Genomic DNA, 20,360 nt, shown 5'->3' with positions numbered 1-20,360 from the left:
GAGCAAGGACAGAAAACTGTTGGAGACTCAAATTCAAACGATGCTACATCTTCTCCAGGAATTGGGGGTAAATGTGAACTGGAAAAAGTCCAACTTGACCCCAAGAAAGAAACTCAGTTTCATAGGTGCCATCCTCGATTTAGAGCAACGAAGGGCATTCTTGCCGATGGAGAGATGCATTCAGATCATCGCGTTGGCAACTCGATTCCACAACCAACCGGACCAGAGAGCAAGGGTGATCCAGAGGCTTTTAGGCATGATGGCTTCGTGCAACACAACGGTTCGTTACACGAGACTACGGATGAGACCCCTTCAACGGTGGTTCTTGAACCACTTCCGTCTCAATGTGGACAGCCAGAACATGCTGTTGCACCTTCCCAGGGGTGTACAAGCTTCCTTGCAGTGGTGGATGAAGGGAGTAAATCTCTTACAAGGAGTACCGTTCAGACCTCTGCTTCCGAAAGTGTGGATCACAACGGACGCATCCCTACAAGGGTGGGGTGCGCATTGCGCCCGAGATTGCATTCAGGGTCAATGGACGCCTCATCAGGCAGAATACCATATCAATTATCTGGAGCTAATGGCTGCATTTTTGGCGTTAAGAGCTTTCGAACCACAACTAAGGGGATCTGTGGTACAGATCCAGATGGACAATACTACAGCTATAGCTTATCTAAACAGACAGGGAGGGACAGTTTCTCCAAGACTCTGCACCTTGTCGATGAAGTTGTGGGACTGGTGCATCGCCCATGCCATATATCCAGTGGCGATTCACATCAGAGGGGTGGACAACCACCTGGCGGATGCTCTCAGTCGGAGCACTCTGAACAACCAGAGACACGAGTGGGAGGTCAAGGGAGATTGTATCAGACAGATTTTCGATCGTTGGGGCACCCCTGCGGTGGATGTATTTGCCACGGAGGGGAACAAAAAGTGCAAGAGATACTGTTCTCGTGCGGGAATAGGTGTGGGGTCTCTGGGAGATGCATTTCAGTACGAGTGGAGCAAAGGGCTCCTTTACCTGTTCCCGCCGTTGCCTCTCCTAAATCGGGTGTTGGCACAGATCCTAAGGGACAAGGCAGACTGCATACTGGTGGCCCCGTGGTGGCCACGTCAGCCGTGGTTTGCCCTGCTGCTTCGCCTGTGCAGAGGGCAGCATTACCGTCTACCACCAATGTCAGATCTCCTGCAGATGGCAGGGGGCAGGGTACTGCACCCAGAGATAGAGACCCTAAAACTAACAGTGTGGAGAATAAACTTTTAAACAAAATTCTGTTAAATAGCAGACGCAGGTCTACTAGGCGTAGCTACTTCTGTAAGTGGAAACGATTTAAAGCATATGCTAAGGCGAGTGGATTCAAAGCACGGACGGCGTCTGTGCGCCAGGTGCTGCTTTATTTAACTAGCCTGAAAGTGAAGGGCCTAGCAAATGTATCATTGAAACTGCATCTGGCTGCTCTATCCTCGAGACTTCCGGGGTGGGATGGAAAGACAGTATTTACTCACCCCGAGTGTAAAAGGTTCATGAAAGGGCTGAATAATCTCTATCCTCCACTTAAGAGACCTTTGGAGCAATGGAGTCTGTCTTTGGTGCTTTCTGCATTAACGGAGAAACCCTTTGAACCATTACATGAGGCTAGTTTGCGGTTATTAACGCTAAAAACTGCATTTTTGATCGCAATAACTACAGCGAAAAGAGTGGGGGAATTGTCAGCGCTAAGGGCGGACAAACCTTACACACAATTCTACCCACATAAGGTGGTGATGAGGCTGGACCCTAACTTTCGTCCAAAGGTGATAACAGGGTTCCATCTGAATCAAGAAATAGTCTTGCCAACCTTTTTTAAAGATCCTCAGTCTCCTTTGGAGAAGGCACTGCATGCTCTGGACGTGCGTCGTACACTGCTATATTATTTGAAGGGGACTAAGGAGCACAGAAAGTCAAATAAACTGTTTGTGGCCTATAAAGGCAGGAACAAGGGGAGGCCGGTGTCTCGGCAACGTATTGCCCATTGGCTAGTGGAGCTAATCTTGTTGGCTTATAGACTGCAGAATGTAACGCCGCCAAAAACTATAAGGGCTCATTCTACTAGAGCCTACTCAACCTCGGCAGCTCATCTGTCAGGGATTAAGATGGATGACATCTGTATTGCTGCAACATGGTCATCGCAACAGCCGTTTATAAAACATTATGCAGTGGACCTGCGCATGGCGCGACAGGCGGAATATGGGCGAAGTGTGTTAAAAAGGGTGTTGCCTTAGAGGGCATTCTTCTGCACCCACCACCACGGAGGGTCAGCTAACTAATCACCCATTCACTTATGGGCTCAACGGATCACGATCCAGATAAACAGGTTGCTTACCTGTAACAGGTGATCTGGTAGTGATCCGTTGAGTCCATAAGACCCGCCCAGAAGCCATCCCCACTGCAGAAGTAGATTCATCAATTGGCAGATTGCGCATACAAGGCGGTCTGCACAGAAAACTAACGGAAGACGCCCAACCGCACTATATAGATGGAATGCAGGAGCACGTGCAGAAAGGCGGTTGGGCGTCGCGAGGAGCTACCTAGTCGGCCCGAGAGGTGCCTGCGCAGGCGCAGAACCCATTCACTTATGGACTCAACGGATCACTACCAGATCACCTGTTACAGGTAAGCAACCTGTTTTTTCTTTCTAGGGTTTTAATGATTACAGGTGCAGACAGCAGAGTACATTCTCTGTAGTTCAGGCAGACAATTACATTATGGCTGTGTTTAAATACTTATAGATCATGCCGTTTATTAATGTTAATGCTGTTTAATATTTTAGCACTTGATATGCAGCAATGTGGAATTACCAATGAGGGAGCAAAATCATTCTTGGATGCTTTTAAGACTAATACAACGCTAGTGGTGCTGGACATCAGAAAAAATCCATTAGTAGGTATGTGTATGTTCTTCAGGATGGTGAAGGGTGGGGGGGCTGAGAGAGAGAGAGAGAGAGAGAGACTGATGTAGTATTTTGAGTGTCAGACAAGGACTTAAGAGACCCAGCTTCAAATCCCCACTCAGTCATGAAACTCTTTGTGTGACCTTGAGCCTGTTGTGAAGACAAAATCAGGGAAGGCAAGGGAAACCATGTACACTGCCTTGAATTCCTTGGAAGAAGGGTGAGATAATGTAATATGTTACGCTGGTGCTCCCTTACTAAGTTAGATTTCCACCTGGGTTTCTAACATTTAATAGGGCCATATTCTGAACTGAGCAAGGGCTGAAGAGTCTGCTGCACTGGGTCCACTCACTGATTTATTTCCACAAATGTTCTATATAAAGTGCTCTTTAATCTTCTCTCCTCAACAATAGCAGCAACTGTTCTGCTACTTTCCTTTGCTGGTCAATGGACCGAATAAAGATTGATTGACTGATACTTTCCTTAACCATATCTGCTTCTGACTCCAATGCACTAGCCAAGAAGCAGGCAGAAGAGAGTGAATAGCAGATATACATAAGGGGAAACATGGAAACCTTTTGTTTGTTTAGAAGAAAGTAGTTTAGTTGAAGGGATTTATAAGAGAGGTCCTTGAAGTAGATGGCTATTCTGGAGACCCGATGCTAAGCCTGTGAGGACTGCATTCAGCCCTTGGTCACTAGTTGCCTGTCACTAGCCTAGGCAGTACTGGCTTCAAAACCCACCTCGTCAGCACAATGAGCTCAGACTGCTCCAGGGCCTGCCTTTAGGTACTAAGGGCCAGCTCTCATTGCTGGGCTTGTAGGAGCTAATTGAAACTGCAGCATGGGTTGGGTCCTTGTCTCTGATGGCATTCGTTTAGCACAGGTTCATGCTACAGGCAGTAATACCCATGTGTATCCCTAACATAAGCTGAAGCAGTCATTAACAGTGTGAAGAGGGGAAACAAGCAGTGTCTGCTTTTTCCATGTTGTGATTCTGGCACAAGGTCAACGAATGGCTGGCTCTGGTTCTTTCTTCGCTACCAGAATGAGTCAGTAGTTCTCTAATTCTAGGGGGAAAGAAACTTTAAATTTAGACCCTGTGGCCTGGCTCTGTGCTAGATACTGGGCTGAGCCATGGTGGCTGCATGCGTGAGCGATGGTTGTAGTGTTAAGCAGCTTCTTTAATGGTAGATATGAGGGAAGGAGCAGTTGGGTGAGTAGCATGGGTTGGATTCTTTTAAATACATCATACAAATATCAACCTCTTAATTTTTTTTGTAGATCATGCTTTAATGAAGAAAATAATTGAAAAGGTTCTCATGAATGCAGATGGAGCTAAACTGGAGGTATATTCTAGACATAGTTTTTTAGTGGTTAATGTGAGATAATCCATAAATAGTAAATAACTAAAAGTAATGCCTCAGTCTTTTCTCACTACTTGAGTCACATAAAGTTCTGATAATATTTTGGTCAATGGAACTCGTGTAAGAAGACACTTCAGTAAAAACAAAAAAGAATGAGAATTTTAAAATAAGTAGCATCCACAGTTGTCCTGTATGGAACAGAACTGCTTGCTGTGGGTGCTACCTAAAACTTCTAGTAGGGATCAGTGTTCCCTCTAACAGGGATTCCCAGATGTTGACTACAACTCTCATAGTCCCAAAGCAAAAGCCATTGCAGCTGGGGATTCTGGCAGTTGTAGTCAACAACATCTGGGAATCCCCATTAAACAGAACACTGATCACTAGGGATGTGCACAGGACTGGTTCAGAGGCCCTTTATGGGCCTCCGAAACAGTTTGAATGGCGGCCAGTTTGAAGGCGGCGGGTGGTGGTGGTGGTGCTGCTGCTTTAAGGGTGGGGGAGGGTGCACTTACTCTTCCTGCCGCTCTTCCCCTGCTGGCGCTCTGGTTTTCTAAAGTTCCTCGGGGCCGCAGCATACCTCCCTGCCACCCCATTGCCCCTGTTTACTGGAACTATCCGGAAGTAGCTGCACCTGCACAGTATGAGATGATGCCTTTCAGCATCTTCCTATATCACTGCTGCCCAGTATAGGTGTTTCCCATAGTCTGGGAAACATACTATTGGGGATTCAAACCAGCAACCTCTTGCTCCCTAGGCAAGTTACTTCCCTGCTGCACCATTAGGTGTGACATAGGGACATAGGAAGCTGCCTTATACTGAATCAGATCATTGGTCTATCTAGCTCAGTATTGTCTTCACAGACTGGCAGCGGCTTCTCCAAGGTTGCAGACAGGAATCTCTCTCAGCCCTATCTTGGAGAAGCCAGGGAGGAACTTGGAACCTTCTGCTCTTCCCAGAGCGGCTCCATCCCCTGAGGGGAATATCTTACAGTGCTCACATTTCTAGTCTCCCATTCATATGCAACCAGGGCAGACCCTGCTTAGCTAAGGGGACAAGTCATGTTTGCTACCACAAGACCAGCTCTCCTCTCCAGGTGACATCTAGTAGCCTGGTTGAAAACTAGACGGAGGAATTATGTATCATCCAAGAATGCCTGGAGGAATTCTGCCATCACACACAGTTTTCTTGTTGCTTTCCGATCCTGGTTTTATTGCATTGTGCTTTTATCGATTATTATACCACTTTGAGGCTTAACCTCAAAAATATTCTGAAAGTAAAATAAATATTTATTGTTGGATTTGTATACTGCTTTTCATTAAAAACAATCCCAAGCTGGCTTACACTATTAAAAAAATACAAATATTGAATTCAAATATTAAATACAAATCTATTTTAAAAGTTTTTTAAAATACACAGTAAAACAGAACACCTATAGAGCCACAGCAACTAAAAATAGCATTCTTATATAAAAGTCTGGGTAAAAAGTCATGTTTTCACTGGCCTTCTAAAAGCTGTAATGGAGACTGAGGAGCGGATACTTACTGGGAGAGCATTCCAAAGCCTGGGGGCAATGACTGAGGAGGCTCTATCCCATGTGCACAACAACTGAGTCTTCCTCATCGGAGCAAAGCTGCCTCCAATGATTTGTCAGGCAGGCAAGAACCTTTGGAAGCAGGCAGTCCTTCGGATTTCTAGGGCCCAAACAGTTAAGGGCTTTAAAGGTCAAAACCAGGACGCTGAATTGGACCCGGAAACAAATTGGCAGCCAGTGTGGCTCTTTCAGAATGGGAGTGATATGGTCCCTGCCGGCAACTCTGGACATGACCCTAGCTGCCACATTTTGCACTAGCTGCAGTTTCAAAATATTTTTCAAGGACAACCCCATGTAAAGCACATTACAGTAATCCAGCCATGATGTGACTAAGATGGGTAACCATAGCAAGATGTCCCTTCTCAAGAAATGGACACAGCTGACACACTAGCCGAAGTCACCACCTCCACCTGAGCATCCAAAAGCTGAGCCAGATCCAACAATACCCCCAAGATGTGCACTTGCTCTTTTAAGGGGACCATCCAGGACCTGTTGAATCTCCTCATCCCAATTGGCTCTCATATTGACCAACAGTAGCTCCATCTTCTCTGGATTCTATCTCAGTTTACTAGATTACTGAATATACCTTAACATTTTAACATGGAACAAACTCAAAGGGGCAATTGACTACTTTTTTTGTTAGCAGTGATAGAAATGAGTGGCTGAGGAGCTGAAACAATTTGCATAGCATAGGTCAGAGAGGAATTTGCTCCTCAAACAAATGTGTATGCTGTTGTGTATATGCACAGTTCATACTCTGAAAACATTACTGTTCCTTTTCTTGCATAATGATATTCTTCAGGACTTTTGTTAATATATTACAATAAATAGGAAGGTGTGCTTTGACTTGTGTCCTGGGGGACTCAAAAGCATTGCACTTTACACTTAAACCTAAAAAAATGATAACTTAAAGCTAAGAAGTTCCCTATAATACCATACAATCTGTTAGGTTAATCACTTGAATGGTTCATTACTGGCTCTGCCCGTTCCCAGCAAGGAGGCATTTGATAGTTGGGATGGATGCATCTCTCATATCTGACACATTTCTGTGAAATCCTATCAGTTTAGATCCCCCATTTCCCAAAGAATGTATAGAACATTGTTGCATTAATTCTTCCAAATATTTGAGTTTGGCAGTAATTGGCCATAGATGAATAGTGGATATTGTAAATAACAAACCTGTTTTTAATGAACTTAAATGTCCATTAAGTTTTTAGCACACTTCTTATTGTTTAAATGTTAGCAATGTTAATACCACAAATTTTGGAATTACTTTGAATAAACACATCGTATCTTAAATGTACATAATGAATAGCTTATTGCTAAATCAAAATATCTATACTCTGTTTTGTGTTTAATTCCATTCCAGTACAAGTGGCTTCCATCTCCATCTTCAAAGGACTTTAAAAATAAACCCAAAAAAAGAACAGTTGTCTTAGGAAATGGCCGGAAAGGAAAAGCTACAATTCGTATTGGTAACTATTTCCTTTTGTATGAGTTGATAGCTTGTAGGTGCTCATATTTATTTAGAGATGAGACTGTAAACACAGTGAGATAGTAAAACAAAGTGCTGCTTAAACTGAAGAAGGGTTTCTAGTATGTCTTCCCTTTCTAGTTTAAGAACTTTGCAGGATAACACAACTTTGAAATGAATTTGGAAATAGAGGGTGGCACTAAGAGTTGTACTAGCATAAGGGAGGTAGTGCTAGCAATCTTCTCAGTCACTTTGTAGATGGGTGCAATGCTGTTTGAGGGTCAAGGAAACCTCTGCAATGACATGGGGATGTGGCGGGGAGGGTCTGCAGGGGAGGGGAATACAACCACAGAGTCCCTGAGAACTGGACAGAGATGCCACCTGGTTTCCTAGGACTCTTTCCTCCCCTGAAGCCATCCACATTACATCCTGTGCCATTAGCGAGAGTCCTTGATCCTCAAATGGCTTTTCGATGGGCTCAGGACTTTCGTGGAGGAGGAAGAGGAGGCAGAAGATGGCTAGCACTAGTGCTGCTCAGGATGGCACTGATTGGGATATGTGGAGGCTTAGTAAATAACTCTCAAAGAATAGTTACCTTCTGACTGGGCTGTTCTTAAGCTTTCATGCTGAAGGTACTGTTTGCATATAAATCTATCGGTTTAACTCAACCAGTTGAGAGATTCAGTACCACTCTTCAACTCCCTCAACTCCTGCCTGTGGTTTCAAGCGGCATCTGGTGAGCCACTGTGCAAAACAGGATGCTGGACTAGATGGGCCCTGGGCCTGATCCAGCAGGGCTGTTCTAATGTTCTCTTGGCTTGCATTCGAAGAACCTGACTGTCCAAAAAAGAGAACCAAAATATCTGTCAAAGTTCTAATATACTTTTCAGTCCTATTTTCAAAGTGTTTTTTAAAAAAACCAATACCTTAACTAGTTTGTCCTGATCTGAGGGTTTGTCTTGATCTGAGGGTTTAAATAAGTCAGAAAAGAAACTAAATACTTAAAATATTTGTTGCCCACTCACCCAGTTTGCAGAGATCCTTTTGGAGCTCCTCACAATGAGTTTTGGATTTCACTACCCTAAATAATTAGTGTCATCTGCACACTTGTCCACTTGGCTGCTGACTCAAATTTTTAGATCATTCTCAAATAAATTAAAAAACACTTTTCCCAGTACAGATCCCACACTTCTTACTTCCCTCCATTTATTTGTACCCTCTGTTGCTTGTCCTTCAACCAGTTACCAATCCATAAATGAACCTGTCCCCTTACCCCAAGACTCTTAGGTTGACTCAAAAGCCTTTGATGAAGAACTTTGTCAGAAGCTTTTTGGAAGTCCGGGTTTACTATCTCCTCACTCACAATCCAAACGCAATTTAAACATTTGATGGGGAAATGCTACTGAAGTCCAGCATTCCATTTATGGGTGGTTTCGCTTGACCTGTACTGGAGTACTGGCCTCATGCAGTAGACTTAATGTCCTGAGTTATGCCCCACTAGACAAAGTCCTATTTTCATGCTTTTCTAGCAACTGGGTTGTTCTTTCAACTAGTATGTTTTAAATGTGAGCTTTCTAGTTGATACGGAAGCAGCTTAACAATTTTGTTAACTCATGGGTGAGTGAGTCAGTCTAATGCCAAAGATGTTTATATAAGTTTAAGTATCTGAAATGCCTAGCCTTGCTTTTTTCATGCATTTGGCAATTTTTCCTACTTCTGCTTCAGTAATTTGGAGACACAGAGGTAAGTATATACAGTAGTACTATCTGAGATGTTTAGACTAAGGCTTCAGTATATGTATACCTTGGGAGTATGCCTGCCAAATTCAGTGAAATTACTTTCCAAAAAACATGAACAGAATTGAGCTGCACAATCTCAACCTTGAGCACACTTATTAGGAAATAAGTCCTATTCAACTTGGTGGGACTTTGAGTTAAACATGTTGAATCCCGCTGGAAAACTAAACTTCTTTTAAGGCTAATATATCTATATCTACACACACACATATTCTCTAAGGCATACCCATGGCTAATCCCGTGTGTGGCAGCTCTTGGGAGGGTTCGCGAGCAGAAGCACCATGGTGATTGGGCAATGGGGATTCCATATGCAGATAGGGAGGAGGAGCCTGTGATGGTTAAGGTCAGTTGGAATGCAACTGTTACTGGTTGGAAGCTATTCTTGATTGTAGTGGAGAGGAATCTGTCAATCTGTCTATAAAGGATAGGGGGCAGGGGTATGTGAAGAGATGGGCCATGAGGGAGGAAAGAGCCCCTTCAGGAGGAGGCTGCTGTTGTGTGAATTAAATGAAGAAACAAGATGAACAAGATCTGTTAGGAAGGAAGGAAGAAAAGGGAGGGGAAGAAAGAAAGGGGAAGAGTGAGTGGAGGAGAGAGGGAGAAAAGGAAGGGAGGGGGAAAGAGAAAGAAGGAAGGGCGAGGGACGGGCCCGAGCCTGTCAGCAGACTGAGGGGAATGAGTGGCCATGGCAGCAGCAGCAAGGAAGGGCCCTGTCAACCACTGCTACTGCTCAGGGCTACCGAGGCCATTGGCAGAGGCAGGCAGGCAAGGGACAGACCTGGGCCTGCTGATGGCCTGAGGGGAATGAGCAGCCATGGCGGTGGTGGCAGCGAGGAAGGGCCCGGTCAACCGCTGCTGCTCCTGTGGGGAGGAGCAGGAGTGGGGCTCGGGTGAGGGTGGCGAGGTCTCTGGGGATAGGGGGATGTAGCTTGGCCAGAAGGTGCCACAACGCTGCAGCCGCGACCAAGCGTGGTGAGGGGAATGGAGTAACGGGACGGAGGAGCAGCAGGAGTACAGCTCAGGTGAGGGTGGAGAGATCTCTGAGGTGAGGGTGGCTGTGGCAGGAGGTGAGGAGAGCAATTAAGTACTAGCTTAACTCTGCAAAGGTTAAGCTAGTAAATATTTCTCTTAAATTCAGTACTAATATGCTCTAGTAGCTAGCATGTGAATTGCAGCAGTGTATCTCTCATTGATGCATTTCTGTTTGTCTTCATGTGTCTTGATATTCATTGCTCCTCTGTAATATAATAATTAACAATCATGCACTTTCACATGGCAATTGAAGGTTGATGAGAATGAAAAGATTTCCATGAAGGCAATTAACTAATAAGTTATATAAATATTGATGAATCTGTGATAGGAAGGAAGATAACTTATTCCTTGCCCTTGTCATCAATGTGTTTGTGACTTTTCAGCTTGGTGACACCTCCAAAAAAATTTTTTTAATTGTTTTTAATGTTGTTTTAGAGCATTGTTTTTAAAAAATTTTAAATTGTGTTTTCAATTTCTTCTTTTTGTTTTTAACTAATGTTTTAATGCTGTTTTTATCTGTTGTGAACCGCCCAGAGACATAAGTTTTGGGCGGTATAGAAATGTGTAAAATAAATAAAAAATGAAATAATAAATAAATAAATGTGAGGTAACTACTCAGAATGCATCTGCTCAAAATGTTTGCATCATCTTTAAGGACTGTCTGGAATACATCAGTTGTAAAACATACCTTACTGTTTGTGTAATGAAAATTATTTCTGAGTACATTCAACTGCACTTCTTTCCTAGAATCAGTGGTTCCCAAATTGTGGTTTGTGTACTTGGAGGGCTTTCTTGCAAGTACCTTGTAGTTCTCATTGGCCAGGCCCCACCCCTCCACTCATGCACTCTTTGGTTAAACAAACTTGTTGCAGGAAGAGTGGTGGTTTGTTTATTTTATTGGGATACTTAATTGTCTGAGAGATGCTACCCATTAAAGTTTGGGGACCACTATTTTAGATTGGCATGTTACATCTTGCTTTCAGTTCAGAGCAGAATCTCAATTCCATCCACTTCTAAGACTTGGAAATTCTAAAACGTTTTTTTCCTGTGTTTGTATTGGCCTTTCTTGATACAGGACTTGCATCAAAAAAGTCCATAAGTCCTGGTAAGTCTTCATGTGATCAAGATGGTTATGCTCCAAAGCCATTGCCCCCAGGGGCACGTGGCTTCCTGCCTTGGCGTACTGCAGAGCGTGCTAAACAGCACAGGTAATGTATATTTAAGACAGTGAGAAAATAATCATGTAGGAGTGTCAAATACGTTTTTGGTAACACTAGTGTAGGTTTTCTCTGAAGTCATACTTTAAACTACATTTCAGAAATGAACACTTACAAACTCATCCTGAAGGTGAGTTGCTAAGAAATAAAATGAAATAAATAAAACTGAATGGCTTCCACATCTGAGTTCTTTTCAATAGCTTGTTTGTTTTTAAGCTACTGAATGACCTGCATTTCTATAGTTTCTGTAGATGCCAAAATTAATGTATCTTTATTTTTTAAAGTTTGACTCATATCTGGGATAGAAAGAACTCTTGATACTGAATCACTAGGGTGCTAGTATGGATGTTCTTGATCACTCATGAGTGTAACAGGGTTCTTGTTTTCGGTCCTAGAGTCTGTCCTTGTAATGAAATGTAGATGATAAGGAAAGTAATATTCTACTTATCATAGGAACACCGCTAGTACATTTTGTATCGCTTTACGTGGGATTGGGGAAAGCAGCATATACTTCTTGTTGTGTCATTTGAACTCTTATCTCTGACTAGGAGTATTCAGTTCTATAGATAGATAGATGTGGGAGGAAAGTACAGCACAGGTAGCGAATAAAATGAGTTTAATATCTACCCACTATTGGTAATTCCCCATGGAGGGGGAATTAGGAAACATGGGGGGAGGGGGCTTGGATATAGTTTTTGGGCTATTGAACTATTCACAGAGTTATACCTGAGGCTTGACCCTGGAAGTGCTTGTTACTAAAAAGCATATATTTAACCTTTTTCTTCTTCTTCTTTTTTTAAAGGGCTTCATCTGCAAACAGAATCCATGAGTTGCCACTGCAAATTCAGGTACTATTATTAGGTCTACCTGGTTCTTGAAAACAAATGGAAAGCTTATCATTGGTTTTGTGAGAGACAGTGTATGATTGTAAATATTTTTCCTTAATCTAGCTAAGGGGGATTATTATTTAAATAAGTCATTCAGTAACAAGCACAGTCTGATCTTGACTTTTGTGGAAGAATGCTAACTTTAGAGGAAAATATCTAATTGAAACATTCATCAACATTATAGAATTAATTTGTAAAATGAGATGTTTAGTACTATATAATTAGATGTAACTGTATAATCCTCCTGTGTTTATTTCCTGTATACAGGCTGGTATTCCTGTAAAAGTTACTGTAGAAAGTGCTTCTACATCTGAAAATGAAACAGACGGTGTCATAGATGATATTTGTGAATCTGATGTTGCAAAGTCTTCAGAAATAATTGAATTAAAACAATGCCATCACTTACAGGTATGAATGCTGTAATCTTATTTTTTAAAAACAAAACATATATAATACAAGTATCCCATTTTAGTACATGGTACTAAGCTATTTAGTCTATAAATCACTCCAATACCATGTAACTTTTGATACATTCTTTTTTTAAAAGACCAACACTTCTCTAATACATGTCTTTTAAAAGTATAGAAATTAACTGCAGAGATAGGCTGTAGTCCAAATCAGTACAGACAAGTAAACATCTTGGATTCTACTTAGTTTTTGTTGCTCCAGTGAAGTAAGCAGCTTTTAAAAGAAGGGCAGCTTGATTCATTGACCTGGAGCTGCAGTGGTAAAAACTAAAGTGTGCCCTGGCTGCACATGCAGTTACCTTGGTCACTCATAATTTGGGTACTTTTAAGGTTGCGAGAATTATTCAGTTTGAGCATGTTATGTATCTTGAAGTCATCATGGCTGACCAGGTGATGTGAGAGATGCTGTAGTTTGGGACATATTTCCATGAGATCAGAGCCCCAGCTGTTATATTTGCAGGAACTAGATTTGAAAAAAACCTAATTACATTCAATCTGAGCAGTTGTGAACATATGCAGTTGTTTTATGTGAAGTTGGACCATTGGTCCATTTAGCCATGCACTGTCTTTTCTGATAAGAGCTTTGCATGGTCCCTGGCAGAGAGCTTTCCCAGCCCTGATTCCTGAGATTTTTTTTAAAAACTGAACACCGGGGGTTAATCTGGGACTTTGTGCAAAACATATGCTCTTAAACGGCTGTGTTCCTTTTGAAGCTATTCTCTATACTTTCTTTCCAGAGTGCTGTACTTTGGATGATAGCCTCTTCTCTTACAATTTGAATGCTTTTTTCAATCATGGTCTACTAGGGGGAATTGAAATTGCTTGAAAGACTTAAAACTATAGAGAAGTTCTATAAAAAGAAATCAAGATTATAACATAATAGTACTTAGAATATTGATCCTGAAAGTAATTGGAATGCATTGGAGAATTTACGTAAGATTGGTAAGAGATTACTATTTTACAAATGTATAAGGGACTGCTCTTTATAACATCATGGCAATAATGTTTAGTGGGACTCTGTGCTTTGGTAAAGTTGGATTTCCAACATTGGAAATCCCTGCCTGCACCACCAGGAGGCAGCAGAATGCAGGGCAAGTGCCCTTGGTAGTGTGGGGGTGGTGGGGCCCCTATAACTGTCCACCCAGCAGTGGCATGGGGGTATCTGGGTGGCACAGTGATTCTTGGGATATGCAGGGAGTGATGCAGGGAAACTTGTGTGGTGTGCAGACATCTAGGGATGGTAGTTCTGCTCAGAGCTTCTCCCACTCACTGCCACACTACCCAGGGCACTGCTGTATCCTGGAGGTGTGGGCTGGGATTTCCAAAGTTGGAAATCCAACTTTACCAAAGTGCACAGTGCTAGTGTTTAATTGGTATGACTTAATATTTGATGTTAACTCTTATGGCAACATACTTTCTGTACCACATCTTCAAAACTCAGTTTCTAATCCAGCCCCCCAAATAATATTATGTGAGTATGGTGCCCATAGAATATTTGCAAGTAACTCAAGGTAATGTTTCTTTGACAGATGGATTATGAAGAATGTCAGTTAAGATTAAAAGAAGAGCAAAAAGCAAGGGTTAATGCTGAAGAACGAATAATGGAGGTAGCATTAATTTGCTTTCCTAGCATGTTTTAAGATCAGCTAACCTGTCCCATATTAAATATTTCCACCTTTTCCTCTCATAAGCATTACTTCGAATTAACTAGGTCTGAAGGGTGTTTCGATTGAGTTCAACAAAGCATACACAATTTGTTAGTGTTAAAGCCATAAGGGCACTATGAAGCCATATAGATAGTGTGGTACTCCAGATCTCAGTTCAAGAGCACCACCCAGAGCACTCTTAATGGATTAAGATGGCTGAATGGATTCAGCAATTCAGGTCTATCCTTAATCTTTTTCACAAAATGCAAACCAATCCAGTCAAGACCCACCTTTAGTCACGTAAATCAAGACCAATTTAGGAGGATCCTTACATTTGGAAGGGAAATCCTAAATTTGAATTGCTCAGAGGTGCATCAGAGATGTGCCAGGCTTTCACAGTGGACTGAATAGCTGTCCAGCTTTGGAAAAGGGGAGAGTTTTCCCTGTATTTAGTTCATATAAATACCTGAGCCTAGCCTCAAAAAATTGTCACTACTTTCCAACTCTAATCTGATGTCCAATGGAGATGCTACAATGATTAATATTCCCTTAGCTAAGGACCTGCCTAACAGCTGAACTAAGGTAAAATTCAATATTGGTTAGTTAGCTACTTTTTTCTTCTTGAGTGTATTCCTTTGCTTCCCTTTCCCCAGCTCCCAAATTCCTATTTCTCTTTCTTAAATGCTTAAAAATACTTAGAAGTCTAGAGAGGTACCTGCAAACTCTTCTCCATGTGCCAATGTACAGTAATTCTGATACTGTATGCCATGGTCTTCATTAACATTTGCCATATACTGTTTTGTCTAGAGCTGGGTGCTGTAGACTCTGACTGTGCTGTGTCAGGAATTCTAAACACAAACAGTTCTAGGGTTTATTCAGGTAGTTTCTGCGACCGGCTACTAACTCTAGCTCAGTCTTCAACTGCTGGCAGACTATTATGAAGGAGTGGGGTGTCCTAAGGCAATCGGAGAGAGAGAGAGAGAGATCTCAGAATATCTTTACACTGAGGGTGGAATGCAGAGAAATGTGATAGCCCTCCCCCGCCTCCAGTCAGTCACATAGAGTGTAAGTCATTTTCAGTTCCAAGCCTTTGATCTTCATCTTTGTAATATAGCCTCTGTTTAAATGGATGCATAATATTTGGGAGTGGCAGCAGCTGCACAGAGGGCCATATTTGAAACCTGCAACTGGCAAGTTGATGGCTTATGTGGCCTCCCAAGTTGCCTAGTAATTCTTCAGGCTCTTGCTCTAGATATACAATCAAGATAACTAGCTAGCTAAAGAGGCTGCACAGAAAAGCCAAAGGAGTCTGAACTAGTTTAAGTCCCATTCTTTAGCCTCTCACACCATGACTTTCAGCCTTATGCGCTGGAGCCTGTGGTTAAATGCCTCTTCTCTCAGTGATGTTTCCAATCCTGAATCATTTAGACTTGTGTAACTACAAAATACAAGTGGTGAATACTAAAATAACTGCTTCTCCTTTTATTCCCCCCCACAAATGAGCCACCTAATGGTGCAGCAGGGAAGCAACTTGCCTAGGGAGGGAGCAAGAGGTTGCTGGTTTGAATCCCCACTCGTATGTTTCCCAGACGATGGGAAACACCTATATCGGGCAACAGCAATATAGGAAGATGCTGAAAGGCATCATCTCATACTGTGTGGGAGATGGCAATGGTAAACACCACCTGTATTTTACCAAAGAAAACCACATGGCTCTGTGGTCGCCTGGAGTCAACACAACTTTACTTTAGGGTAGCATTTAAAGAACTCGAAATTCGCACAGGCATACAAACCTCCTAGAAAAGGCTTTGTAAACACATAGAATACTACTTTTATTCTGTTTGATCTGGGTACCACAATGTTGAGAGAGAACGTATGTGCTTAGACAGCTCTTTTTCTCAGTCTAGTGATAAGCAGTGTAAACTAGCCATTTAGCCATTTTTGACCATTCAAGGCTTTTTTCCAGAACTGCAGATCTGCAAATGAGTCCCTCAGCAGGTGGATTGGCTTATGGACTTTATCTTACCAACAGGACTTCACTCCCTTTCCCTGCCCGCAAGTGTTAGAGCTGTCCAGTTTATAATTATTCCTAGTATTTAAGGCACAATATGCTACTGGGGGGATGATGGAACATTGTAACAGTCTTGTGAAACTATAGTATTGGAGATATTTATATATTAAAGTGATTACATTTTATTGCTAATAGTATTTACAAAGACATATTTTCAGTATTAAAGCAAGTTTTCTTTATGGTCTCTTGTAGCTGGAAGCAGAAAACACTCGATTACGGAATCTAAACTATTCACTATCAGAGATTCTTCAAGCACAGTCAGTAGCCAGCACAATTCTGGAAGATGAAGGAGTTTTGGGTAGTATTGAGAGCTCTTTCCAAAAGTTTCATGCTTTTTTAGATCTTCTTAAAGATGCTGGGTAAGAGATACACTATATTTTTCACTGTTCTAAACCACTGAATCTGGTCCAGAGTTGAGAGATTCTATTTATAAATAAATTGTGTGTGTATGTATATGGTTGGATCCCAGTGTTCTGCATATGATATACCTTGCACTAGATCATTGCACAAGAACATTGAAATTAAATCCAAATAAGATGTATAACAATATGTAAAACATTTTGTGGAAGCATGAGAACAATGAAAGAAGCTCCCTATTATTGCACTGAATATACATCTGCACAAACGTCTGAGCAAGCATTTGTAGAAAAATGCTAGTGACTCAGCTCATGGTTCTTGGGATCCAGGCTATCATGTTTAAAAGATAAAATTGCTCTTGATGCAGTCAGTGCATTAGAGAGCCCGGGGATTATTTTACGCTCCCAAAAGGCAGTGGGCTGGGGGAAATATTTTGTAGCACAAGATGGTCACACTGACAGAAGTGGACTGCCACAAGGGGCTACAGATACCACTGCTCCACTGGCAGAGTCATGAAAGCCTTAGAGCGTTGCCCTAGAGTTGAGATTAAGATGAATTGGAAGATATCGATCACACATTTGAACCTCTTCCTAAATCCTCTAAAGAAGTATTTACTGTAGGAAATAAACTGACATCCCACTTTTAACTTTGCCCTGTGATTCTGCAGTTCTGTCAGGATACAGGAAGCAAAGTTAACTTAGTAACTGTAATTGTAGCCACGTGTAAGCTGGGAAGATCACCTGTTCATTTTTCTAGTCTGATTTTGACTTGTATAGATCCTCCTTGCATTGACTTACAGTATGCTAAATGCAGCACATTGTGTCTCCTATCTTGCAGACTTGGACAGCTTGCACAAATGGCTGGTATAGACCAATCAGATTTTGGCTTGTTGCGCCATCCCCAAATGACTTCTACTCTAAGTAAACCTGCTATAACACAAAGGGAGAAATCATTTGAGGAAGAAAGACAAGAACACATGCAGAATCATAAAGTAAGTGTGGTGAGGTGTGGAATAATGCATCATGAATTTTTAACAGGCAGCAAGGTGTGTTCCTTCTAATCACTTCCTTTCTGCTTTACCTACAAGATCCTTTTTCATGGCCCCCCTTGCCCCCATGTTATGTTCTTCTTTGCCATCACTACTAGGGAAATTGGCAATTGAGATTAATCTAGGGAGTGACCTAAGTCAGTGTTCTAGCCACTGCTCCTTTGAAACAGGCATCTAAATATTTTTCTCATAATCTTTAGTTTTCCTTTTATTATAAATGGTATATTTACAAATTAAAACTTACTATCTTTCAGTTTAAAATATGAATCAAAGCCTTCTGTCTTTGATTCCTTTCTATGCCTGAGGCCTATCTCATTCTATCATGGGGAGTTTAAAAGGGTTACTGTTTCTAAATGTTAGGAGCTGGTGGCAGCAGAATCATAAGGACAAAGGATTTATTTTATGAACTCCACAAATAGTTGAATGACTAAATAAGCCACCAAAAGAAGAAAATATCAGAAGGAATTACTAGTTGCCTATGTGTGTTCTGAAAGACTTTGCTCATCCATTCAAGCTTCCAAGCTATCTCTCTCTCTTTTTTAAAAATGACGTGGAGAAGCAACAAGGATGTCGTAGCTAGGGATTTGCACGAACCTGTTTGGCATTCTATTTATAGAACGCTGAACAGGTTCGGAACCCCACGTTCAAATATGAGGGCAGGGACACCTTTTACGGATAGGGGAGGGTGTACTCCCCACCCCGGGCCACCCCCCGCTGGTGCTCCATTGAAAACTTGACCAGCAGGGCAGCAGAGTACCTCCCTGCTGCCCCATCCCCTCTTTGGTCCGGAAGTGAGTAGCAGCATGTTGGTGGGAGAAACGTGGGGCAGGGTGGGGGGGGTTAACTGCATCCTCCCCAATCCTCAAAGGTGTTACCCCGCCAGTTCCGTGAACATCCCTAGTCATGACCATCTCTGAGCATATATGGGATGCCGTATACTGTGGAGAGCAATTATTTTCAAAATCTTGGTTGGATCTATAAATCTAGTGCAACTGTATATTCAATATTGTTAAGATTCAGCTACTTTGACTTTTCTCTTTTCTTCCTAGATTGCTGGATCAGTTTCTCTTCCCAATTTTGTCAGTTTCCAGTCTAACTTGACTCCATTTCAAGTCTTGCCTGCTCATAATGCACTGTCTGCTGCAGGAGAAGTACAAGAACTTCAGGTCACTGTTCCATTCCAGCAAAGTTTATGGCAAGACATTGAAAGTAAAATTGAAAACTGGAGAATGGAAGAAAATGCATCCAAAAACAGCCAGGCTGCATCTTCTGAGAAGAGCAGCCAACCTGTGGATTTGGAAGCAAAGGAGTTTTCTATTAGAGAGCCAGCTAATAGTCACCATTCACATTCTGATCCCAGTGTAAATCTGTATAGTGGGAATAGTAGCAAATTCAGTGCCCGTGGTAGTGAAAATAGTAAACTTTCTTCAAAAAGACTTCCCCATTCTACAAGCTTTGCTGCTAGAGGAGATACTGACCCTTCTAGAAATGACACAATGGGGTCAGATTCTGAAATACAAGAAAGCATCCATTCTAAGTCAACCCTGTGAGAACTTCTGTTTCTGGTGGTTAAAGAATAGGTTTGCTGAGAATCCATTCAGTGCACGGATCTCTGAGAGGAAAATGTGATTATGCAACAACCTGCGTTCTTGGGATCTCTGTGTCTGTGCACTTGCTAGGTAAAACTTAGCAAGAATTTGCTGGCAGTAAGAATTTGCTGGCAGTATCCAAAACAGCTGATTGTGCTTTGTATGTTTTATATGGCTTTTATAAAGGATCTAATCCAAATTATCCTCGTGCAATTCTAATGCAAGTAAAGGTTTTTTAATAAATCAGCTCTGAGTGAATAAAATAGACTGTGGGTGGCTTTTTATTCAGTTTTATCATGTTTGTAATTTATTTTAGTTACAAGTCTAGTACTTAATGTTGTATAGCATATTAATTTACAGGCTGAATCCCATTATCATTGGGAATCAAACACAAAGAGGTTTCACCTTCCTTTTTAGAATTGCATCTTTTCCTGATGGAAACAAGTCTTCTAAGAGGAGGCAATATTGGTTAAACTGAGTATTGCAAGGATTTCTATTTCAATTTATCCAGTTGTGGAGACTGACAATTACTGATTAATGCTCAGGGTGGATGCTTCATGTGGAAAAACCGGACAGGTGCTTAGGGTTAAAATGGTACAAAAATCACCATGCCCTGTCTGCTTATTTCATCTTGCAATCAAGTCTTCATTTGGGATAACTTCATGTTGGTGAAGGTATTGGAAATACTTCTAAATCAAGGCTGGGGCAAAGCCTGCCATGGGCATCCCTTGTGGTAACTTCTCAAAGGTTCCTGGCTCAGCAGGCATACCAAGCTACAACAGTGGAGACAGCTATTTCCTCGGCACTGCTGTGAGAGGAAGGATTGAAGAATGAGCTGCTCAGTGAGTGCTCCCCACTGGGCTACATTTAGCAGTCAAGGAACTGCTAA

At 42.0% G+C, this 20,360-nt stretch overlaps 1 protein-coding gene across 7 annotated transcripts in view; it reads left to right on the top strand.

The window, feature by feature from the left end:
* CEP78 (centrosomal protein 78) overlaps positions 1-19,755 on the top strand; it is a 38,120-nt gene extending 18,365 nt beyond the window's left edge. For 6 of the 7 annotated variants that reach the window (XM_053302566.1, XM_053302568.1, XM_053302569.1 and 3 more), the window contains exons 7-17: positions 2,811-2,924; positions 4,214-4,278; positions 7,257-7,362; positions 9,087-9,104; positions 11,265-11,397; positions 12,209-12,254; positions 12,561-12,701; positions 14,290-14,367; positions 16,670-16,836; positions 17,672-17,825; positions 18,932-19,755. In XM_053302566.1, the coding sequence (XP_053158541.1) occupies positions 2,811-2,924; positions 4,214-4,278; positions 7,257-7,362; positions 9,087-9,104; positions 11,265-11,397; positions 12,209-12,254; positions 12,561-12,701; positions 14,290-14,367; positions 16,670-16,836; positions 17,672-17,825; positions 18,932-19,432 (1,523 nt within the window). In that variant the 3' untranslated portion in view covers positions 19,433-19,755. The remainder of the gene's footprint in view (positions 1-2,810; positions 2,925-4,213; positions 4,279-7,256; positions 7,363-9,086; positions 9,105-11,264; positions 11,398-12,208; positions 12,255-12,560; positions 12,702-14,289; positions 14,368-16,669; positions 16,837-17,671; positions 17,826-18,931) is intronic. The other variant, XM_053302571.1, reaches the window with a different exon arrangement.
* Positions 19,756-20,360: the final 605 nt, after the last annotated feature.

This window comes from Hemicordylus capensis, chromosome 2 (assembly GCF_027244095.1).
Source record: "Hemicordylus capensis ecotype Gifberg chromosome 2, rHemCap1.1.pri, whole genome shotgun sequence".
NCBI lineage: Eukaryota > Metazoa > Chordata > Lepidosauria > Squamata > Cordylidae > Hemicordylus > Hemicordylus capensis.
The sequence above is the reverse complement of the archived record's forward strand: the minus strand, read 5'-3'. Positions and strand labels throughout refer to the sequence as shown.